This window comes from Syngnathoides biaculeatus, chromosome 5, assembly GCF_019802595.1.
Source record: "Syngnathoides biaculeatus isolate LvHL_M chromosome 5, ASM1980259v1, whole genome shotgun sequence".
Taxonomy (NCBI): Eukaryota; Metazoa; Chordata; class Actinopteri; order Syngnathiformes; family Syngnathidae; genus Syngnathoides; species Syngnathoides biaculeatus.
Window position 1 is genome coordinate 10,485,522 of NC_084644.1, and position 9,986 is coordinate 10,495,507.

Genomic DNA, 9,986 nt, shown 5'->3' on the forward strand with positions numbered 1-9,986 from the left:
CCCGCTACGTCAGTCAGCTGAGATAGGTTCCATCATGGCCGTGACCCAAGTGAGGATAAGCAGTACGGCAAATGGATGGATAGACATATCCATCCATTCATCTATTTTCTTTGCCGCTTATCCTCACAAGGGTCGTGGGTAGTGCTGGAGCCTATCCCAGCTGTCAACGAGCAGGAGGCGGGGTACACCCTGAACTGGTTGCCAGCCAATCCCAGGGCACATGGAGACAATCAGGCGCACTCACAATCACACCTTGGGGCAATTTAGAGTGTCCAATTAATGTGGCATGTTTTTGGGATGGCAAAGGAAACCGGAGTGCCTGGAGAAAACCCACGCAGGCACGGGGAGGACATGGAAACTCCACACAGGCGGGGCCGGATTGAACCCCCGGACCTCAGAACTGTGAGGCCAATGCTTTACCAGTTGCTCCACTGTTCCACCTGGATAAACATATACAAACCATTTTTATTTTCTACTTCGTGTCACATGTTTGACAATCATTGTTCTAACCGAAGTCACTATTTGTGGAGCGGTACGCTCGTCTGACTTTGGTGCTGGCAGGGTGGGTTGAGTTCCCACTCAGTGACGGTGTCTATATGTGCCCTGTGATTGACTGGCAACCAGTTCAGGGCGTAGTCCGCCTTTCACCCGAAGTCAACAGGGGATAGGCTCGAGCGACCCAGACTAGGATGAGCAGTGTTGAAAATGGATGAATGGATGGATGTTCGAACGGGCCGACGCAAAGAAAGGAGAAACACAGCAATTCAGTGGAGGCCACTGTCCTCTAGTGGTGGAAAATAGAAGACGGACAAAACATTATTTGTGGATGCCGAAACCTGCTGCCCAATATGATACATTTTACCGAATCACGTTCACGCTTACGCGTGGTCACATTCACACTGAGACTCACTTACAGATGTACACACTGTCCGTGAGTTACACTGTCACTAAAATACACTATTAAACAATCTAATCTTCACATTTATTCTTTCCCCCTTTGTCTCTCTCACTCACACAGTCACACTCCTTTCATTGCTCAGTGACTATTCCTTCTTTGTTTTGTATGTCTAAAAAGTGAAGATAAGCGATACAGACCATGGATTAATGTAAAAGTATGTTTTGTCAAATGTCTGTCTGTTGGGTGGCACAGTGGACCAGCTAGAAAGTGCTGGCCTCACAGTTCTGAGGACCCGGGTTTAATCCCAGCCCTCCCGGTGTGGAGTTTGCATGTTCTGCCCGTGCCTGCGTGGGTTTCCTCCGGGCACTCCGGTTTCCTACCTCAACCCAAAAACATGCAACGTTAATTGGACACTCTAAATTACTCCTAGGTGTGATTGTGAGAGCGGCTGTTTGTCTCTATGTGCCTTGCGATTGGCTGGCGACCAGTTCAGGGTGTACCCCGCCTCCTGCTCGTTGACAGCTGGGATAAGCTCCAGCACTCCCCACGACCCTTGTGAGGATAAGCGGCAAAGAAAATGGATGGATGGATGTCTGTTGTCGTACTAGAATGGATCCAACTATGGGAGACAAAGTCCTTGTGTTTTTGACACACTGTACTGAGGTAATAAAAATGATTCTGATACACACACAAAAATATGCGTGAACACACATTTATATACATATCAACCACACATATATACAGAAAAAAAACCACACACACTTACACCCCATCCACCACCCCCAATCAGGGTCTTCAATCCCCCTGAAATAATTCCCCAGGAACTAAATTTGGAGTTCCTGCAGTACAAACACGTGCGAGTTTCCTCCTAAGTTAAGTTCCGGGATAAAGTTCCTGAGGCCCAAAACGCCCTCATGTAAACAGGGAGTGAATGAGGGGTCCACTATGCCAGGCCGCAGTCTGTCTGGCATATTCCATACTCGTGTGTGTGTGTGCGTCCATACACACACACACACACACACACACACACACTCACACACACACACACACACACACACACACACACACGAGACATGCCTCGACAAAGCAGTCTTTATTTGGAATAATCATTTTCTGCACTTTAAAGGGGATTCCTGTCCATGTGCGTGTTTTTCTTGGATTGTGACAAGTGCAGGGCTGTCCCCGACTTGTTTTTTCCAGAAAGCCCGCAGCATTAGACCGCATCGTTCAAGTGTTGGTGTGCGTAAAATTGTTTTGGATTGTGGCAGGGTTGTCCCCCACTTGTTTTTTTCCAAAAGCCTAGAGCATGAGACGGCATCAATTCAAATGCATTGGGTGTGTGAATGTGTACGTGTGCTGTGCATGTGTGCGCTACCCGTGACTCCTCCAAAACTTCCGTATGTCATATTGCAGGCGGTCCTCTGCAGGTTGTGCTCATAGACCAGTTTGATCTGGTACTGGTCACCATGCTCCACGTTGCCTGCCGTGCCTAAACACACACACGCGCACACACATGTCAACACATGGCTGCTGAAACAGGAAGTGACACAGGGGAGGAGGCGAAAGTTACCCAGAACAGAAAAGACGGACAACTTCCTGGGGTGTAGGACAGCCAGGTGGAGAAGATCTGAACACCTGGTAACACAACAAAATCAGAGCAAGATTTTTTTATTTCCAATTTCAGCAACTTCCATCCATCCATTTTCTTCACTGCTCATCTTCACACGGGGAGTGCTGGAGCCCATCCCAGCTGTCAACAGGCTGGAGGCGGGGTACACCCTGAACTAGTTGCCAGCTAATCGCAGGGCACATGGAGACAATCACAATCACACCTAGGGGCAATTTAGAATGTCCAATTAATGTTGCGGGTTTTTGGGATGTGGGAGGAAACCCACGCAGGCACGGGGAGAACATGCAAACTCCACACAGGCAGGTCCAGGATTGAACCTTGGACCTCAGAACTGTGAGGCCAACGTTTTACCAGCTGACCCACCATCCCGTCTTTCAGTAACTTACTGCACATAATTTCAAGAATTGTTGCCATTTGATGGAAAAAGAACACTGGATTCTGAACCAAAAGAGGTGCCAAGTAACAACACTGGAAAACAATTGAGAAGGTTTAGTTTAGAAATGTAGTGCTTTGCCACATCTTGTGGCATTGTGATGCCATGCAACTATTTTAAAGTGAGTTCAGGAGCTCTATTTAGACAAATGTTGTGGTGAGCTATCGTGTTGTGGCATCTGGCTGGCAAAAAAAAAAAAAAAAATATGTAGAAGTGAGTTGAGGGGCTTCATTTGGACATCTCATCTCCGGCATCTCTTGGCATCAAGGAATTATTTTGAAGTGTCTTCATTGACAGAAATGTAGTCCTTTGCAGCCATCTTGGTGCCAAAGGACAATGTTGATGTTATTTGATGAGTGTCATTTTGACGAACATATTGCTTAGTCATCATGATATTGCTTCTCTGTGGCAAGGAACTACTGCACATTAATCCCTCATTTATCGTACGGGTTACTTGCCGAGATTCCAGATCAACCCAAAAATAGGTGAAATCCGAGAAGTAACAACCACATATTTTTTGATTACTTGGCTCTTATAAACACTTTCTATACTCCTAAACATACATTTTTAACCTACGGATGGTATCAGATACTGCCATGACACTACTACTCTACTGATTAGATTTGATCCTTTTAGCAGACTCCGATTGTTTGGACATGTTCAGAGGCAACAGAGTGAGTATAAAAGTACAAAAGAGCGAGAGGGAGACCAACGAAAAAGTTGATGGATGTGGTGAGGGAGGACACGAAGACTGTGAGTGATAGTGAGGAAGATGCAGGAGACAGGCTTAGATGGAAAAAGATGACACACTGTGGGGACCCTAATCGGGACAAGCCGAAAGAAAACAACAAAGGAACGACCAGGACGGAAGGGGAAGTCGATCACACAACTGTTCTTTCGTCCAAGGAAAGGAAAAAATATCTGGTGGAGTGCCCGCTGCCTTGACCTGCCTGCCATATTTATACACACCAACCTCGCCTCCAGACTGCCCGCCACATTCCCAGGAGGAATTCCGCATTGGAAAACCGCAGCATTCATCAAAGACCGACACAACGCTGTGGGAAGGAAGAAAGAAAGAACGAAGGCCACAGAGATTTTTTTGAAAAACGTTTTCCTTGAAAGAAAGCTCGCTTCTATTCCAGCACACTGGCTAAAGGGAGACGGCGCCACCTGGCTGTGAGATATAAATTAGTTGGACAAACTTTTGTGTTTAAAGGTCAACTTTGACTTCAAATGGGCAAATAGGTCAGGTCATACATATATGAGGTAAAGATAAATAAAAAGTAAAATGTTAAGTAATTTATTCAATTTTATGATGTAAAGTTGAAGCCAGAAGTTTACATACATTGCAAAAAAACCTTTCTTCCTTTTTTGTCTCACTATCTGAAATCAAATCAGACTAAACATCTCCTGTTTCAGGCCAGTCAGGATCATCAAAACTATTTAATTTTGTTAAATGCCACTATAATGAGAGAGAGAATTTGACATTATTTTCTTCGAGATCAAAAGTTTATATACATTGAGTAGCATGACTTTGAACTGCATGGCTTGAGGTAAACTTTTGGGTAACCTTCCACAAGCGTTTGAGAGTACTCTGCCCATTCCTCGTGACAGAACTGGTGAAAACCGGTGGTTTGTCAGTGCCTTGCTCGCACCGCATTTTCAGATCTACCCACACATTTTGGATGGGATTCAGATCAGGGCTTTGTGATGGCTACTCCAAGACTATAATTAAAGGGAAAAAAAAAATAAAAAACAAATGAAAAATTATTTACAAAATGTTTTAAATGCAGATGTAGAGTACACACAAATGTTTATTTTATTGATAAAATAAATGTTAGTTTCCATTTCCTTTAATTAATTAATTCAATTATTTAGTACAATAAATACAAAAATATGTCAAATATACAGTACATGTAAAATGGCTTATTTTACACTTTAATTTTATTCTATTATGCACAATATTAAAAATTAATTAAATGAGAGAAATGTTAAAAAGAGGTAAAAGATAATGTGCAAAATATTACATATTGATATTTGCTTTATTTTATTGTAGATAATTACATTATGTGATTTAAACAATTATTTACTAAAATAAGTAAAAACATTTATAAATGTAAAATAACAAAATCTACTTAAATAGTTAACGAAATGTGTATTGTACGACTTAAATAAACAGTGTACCTAAATATATGTTTCAGAAGAAAAAATTCCAAAAGATAATATGGAAATTTATTGTACTTATACACAATCTCCTAAGTTAAGTTCACAACTGAAACACATCTAACACAACTGAAATTTACTTATCAAATGTAATCTACTGTAATAATAAAAATTAAACCACTGTAAGACTATGCAAAGTTTGAGCATAACATTCAGTGATTTTATCACAATGGCCAACTGAAGCGTTGTAACATATTTAACCATCCCTCTTCCCACATAAAAGCCACACTAGCGGCTTTAGTCCGTATCACGCTGATACTGCTCGTAATCCTCATTTGTGTGCTCGTGACTGGAAAATCAGGCCAAAGCTAATTTGAGTGAGATGAGGTTGATACGTGTTGGCTTTGTCTCACGCATGAAGGCTCAGTTTCTTTGCTTCCGCATACTGGACTTTCAAAGTTTCAACACCCACACTTTTCCCTGAGATGTTGCGCCTGGGGAGATTGTGGATGTTTCAACAGCCACAATATTCCTGGTGAAAGGGTTGAGCACCCAGATTTATCTGCAGTGGGGTGGCATCCGTGACAAAATGTGGGTTTTTCAACATCAACACCTTTTTCACTGAAAGGGTTCAACACCCACACTTCCACTAAAGAGTCTCATTAACCTTTCATTAGCCACACATTTTTTCATGGTGGCCTAATCTGTGGCAGATGTCGTTTTTTTAACAACCACACTTTTTCAGTTTAAAGGGTTCAACCTCTAGACCATACCCAAAACGGGTCAGACCCAATGTTCCCTCTAATTTTTGACGTGTCAGAGCAAACACGCTAAGCCCGTGAGCGCTCCCTTTGACCACTGCGAGCAACATCCATTGACGTTACATGCCTCATTAAAAGGTTCAGATTACACCATTTACATTACCATCAGAAAACTTTAAGAACAATTTTACTTGTGTTTTTGCAAACTTGCAATGAAAATGTCAACCAACAAAAAAAATTAATTGCTAACCAAACCAAGCCAACTATGAACTGTAAATTTGAAATGTCGGCTCCAACTTTGTTTCATTTATTAATTTTTAACCCACAATGATATCCCCGTCTGTTTTTCTTGGTGTAAAACTGAATTATTCCTTGTAGGATATCTTTAACAATGCATGTTGAAAACTGAATGATGCTACCAAACAGTTTTAAGGTTAATGTTATGATGTCTCCTATTTTTGAAATACAGAACTATCTTTTTGTCCACTGTATAGTCTGTGCTTTCATCCTCTATCAGGCTGCACCATGGTGGAATTTTAACATTACACACCATCTCATCCTGTACTTTCTCCTTTGGATTCAGACCAGACCTTTTTTACTCAAAAAAGAGAAAATCTCATCCATTTTCACCACTATCGCTTCATCGTCATTATTATTATTATTATTGTTCACATACTCCAACATTCATTAAAGCAACATATTTTTTTTTTGTTACTTTTGCCATTGTTATCGAGAGTGAACATAAGAAGAATGTCTAACTCGTCTTTTGCTCTACGTTGCACAGACTGTGTTTTGAACTAAAGCACCGGTGGTGGGCGGTGTTTGTAATTATGAGTGTACCCCTTTCAGAGCCGGAGGTGGGTGGTGTCAGGTAAACAAGGAAGTAGAGTTTGTGGCATGGTGAGACCTGCCGTGTGGGTTCACTGCGCTGGATCGGTATTCATGTGCACTGAGTGTGTGCTACAAGTGCGCAAGTGAGCAGGTGCGCATTTTAGAAGGAACATTGGTCAGACCCATGGTCAATATGGATTCTTCTATATCCATGTTTTTCTTGGAGAAAGGGTTCAACACCCACACTTTTCACCAGAGAGGCACAGCCATAAGGAGAAATGTGTTTTTCGACATCCCTGTTAAGGTGGAAGATGTAGGTGATTCAACATCTGCATTATTGCTGATGAAAATGTACAAGGCGTACAATTTCCCTTGAGGGGGTTGCACATCCATGCTTTTCTGCATGCATGGGCTCAAAACATTCACTGTTTCCACTCTTACTACTCAACAAGCAACACACTATGCCATCAGCACTCTATTTTACATCCTTCTTAGCTCTGTGTAATAACCATTTCTACTCACGAGACGAACTTCCCAAGCTCCACCTGGATGATGGCGTTCTGCAGGTGGACTTCAAGGAGCTGTGCCTCGGCCGAGCCTTGGCCCCCCTCGGCGGGTTTGGTGGCGTGAGGAGAGAAGATCCGCAACATGCCCATGTAGCTGCCCACCACCACCTTGTCTGTATAGGAAGACGAAGAGAAAAACTGTTATGATGGACATGAATACGATCTGAAACATACAATAGTTCTAATTATGATACCGTGTCCTGTCCCGCTGTTGTCCACATCCCCAACGCAGACGCATCCTTGGTCGAACTCCTCGCCCTCTCCTAGGACCGTTGACCACCAATCCCGCGCCTTGAACAGAGACATCTGATTGGACAGAGAAGAAGACATAAGAAAGAGACATTTTTAGTAGCACTAGTATGCTTGTAAAAGTGTAGAAAGTGTTTTCATGGTAGGTTAAACTGAAGAATTTAGTAAATATAATAAACTGGAAACCTTTCATAGGAATTCATAAAAATTAAGGGTCATGAAATGGGATGGGGCGGCACAGTGGGGCAGCTGTAAAGTGTTGGCCTCACAGTTCTGAGGTCCAGGGCCCGTCTGTGTGGAGTTTGCATGTTCTCCCAGCCCCTGCGTGGGTTTTCTACGGGCACTCGGATTTCCTCCCACAGCCCAAAAACATGCAACATTAATTGGACTCTCTAAATTGCCCCTAGGTGTGATTGTGAGTGCGACTGTTGTCTGTCTCCATGGGCCCTGCGATTGGCTGGCAACCAGTTCAGGGTGTACCCTGACTCCTGCCTGTTGACAGCTGGGATAGGCTCCAGTACGCTCTGCGACCCTTGTGAGGATAAGTGGCGAAGAAAATGAATGGATGGATGGGTGGATGAAATGGCATGGAATCAGTCATATGTGCCCTGCTACTGACTGGCAACCAGTTCAGGCTGTCGTTTCCCTTTTGCCCGACTGGCTGGGATATCCTCCAGCATCCCCGCGACCCTTGTGAGGATAAGCGTTGAAATTGATGGAAGGATAGAATCACTCATCCATTCTTGTAACTCTTATTCTGCGCAGGGCCACAGGTGATCTGTAGCACAGCTTGTAATTGCTCTATTGATTTTCGCTACACTCGAGTGCCATCCTATCCCAGAGCAGCATCTCGCAACTTCAAAAATTATTACGTCGGGGCACTCATAAGTCAAGGTCCTGGGGTACCTGCGTAAAATCTGATTGTTTCTGTCAAGATTAAAATATATTTCCTCTCACTATTAGGAGCTAAACTTTAATTTTCAAAATTCCTGGTTCAATCACAAGGCTGTCAAATTCAAGTGTCATTTAAATGTGTCCCCTTCCTGCCAGACTGAAACTGGCAGCCAATGGGGGAGCAGCGTGGCCAGTCATGTGACCGGCACGGTGTATAAGCCTGAGAAGACAAGCAGCTTTGCCTCCTGTCTTAGTGCTGATTGAGCAGGCAGAACAGTCAGCTAATCCAGTAAAGTGGTAAATTAAAAATGGCACACATTTTATAATTTTGTGCACTTTTAATTATGTTTTATGTTATAAAATGTTGTTTAATGACGCTCAAAAGTTGAAAGCATATTGCCATTATCTTACCACAGTCCAAAATAGTGTTACATATGTGCTAATTCTTTTCAATATGATCACTTCAAAGCATAACAACGCTAATTTACAGTAGTTTTATCATGAACACTAAACAAAAAAGAATGACTTGGTAACACCAATCTTTCCAACCATACCTGGCCAAAACTGTGGAGTGAGGGCACAGATTCCTCCCTGCACTTTCACCTGCCCTGAGCTGACGCGAGGCTTTAAACACTTCCCGTATTTTGTTTTCCGCATTTGAGCAGGAAAATAAGTCATTTTAATACATTTTGATACTCACGCGCTCACATCAAGGTAAGTTCACGGATTCAATTAGCTCTCGGCTAACGCATTAACTTTAGCTTGGCGGTCTAATTAGCTAGCCTAGCGAGTTAACCGACAGCCCGTTTTGCGGGCGCAATGGGTCTCTTACCTTGCTTCACCGACGCGTCTCACAAGCGCGAAGGTTTTTTTTACTCCTCGTGGTGGGAAAAATCACATTTGTCGACCTCTTGAAGCCATCGTCTTGTTGTCATGGCACTGACGCTTCAACTAGTAGGAGCGCGTCAGTAGTGCGCAAGAGCGGAAAAGAAATGCCTCATGGGAAATTGAGTTTTTCCTCATTGATTGGCCGGTAGGTAACACGGGATTTGCGCTTGGTAAATGCATTCTTACATTCATTTACCAATTACTTCTTCTTCTTTGCAATTTTATATTACAAATAACCACGTAAGGCAATAACCACGATTGTAAAAAAAAAAAATAACAATTCGTATTGGATTAAGGTATTAAATTTGTTCCCGCACGAGTGGCTCGAATCAAGAAAGGGTGAAAAGCCTTAAAGAGAGATGCCTGATGGGAAATGTGGTCTTTCTTACTCAATCGTGTAGGAAAAGCTAACAAGTGTGTGTGTGTTTCTTTCGGCTTGTCCCTTTCGGGGTCACCACAGCGTATCATCTCAGATGAACGCACATATTTGTCTGGCACAAGTTTTACGCCGGATGCCCTTCCTGACGCAACCCTTCTCAGGGCATTTAGAAATGGTAATTGTGACGATATTGTTCGTTTTAGAGTGGTTTGTCCTTTTTTTTGGGGGGGGGGGGAATCTAACAAACGACATATTAGCGAACACAAAGTCTGTGCAATACTTTTTTTTTTAATT

The 9,986-nt window shown here is 42.9% G+C and overlaps 1 protein-coding gene across 2 annotated transcripts in view; it reads right to left on the reverse strand.

Annotated features, from left to right (window-relative positions):
• Nucleotides 1–9,416, reverse strand: part of bbs9 (Bardet-Biedl syndrome 9) — a 129,266-nt gene extending 119,850 nt beyond the window's left edge. For both annotated transcript variants that reach the window (XR_009795138.1, XM_061820868.1), the window contains exons 1-5: nt 9,258–9,416; nt 7,477–7,588; nt 7,239–7,395; nt 2,469–2,533; nt 2,274–2,387 (exon numbers count right to left, since the gene is read on the reverse strand). Coding sequence is in view for 1 of the 2 variants with exons in the window: in XM_061820868.1 (XP_061676852.1) it covers nt 2,274–2,387; nt 2,469–2,533; nt 7,239–7,395; nt 7,477–7,588 (448 nt within the window). In the remaining variant the exon portion in view is untranslated. The remainder of the gene's footprint in view (nt 1–2,273; nt 2,388–2,468; nt 2,534–7,238; nt 7,396–7,476; nt 7,589–9,257) is intronic.
• Between the last annotated feature and the right edge of the window lie 570 nt (nt 9,417–9,986).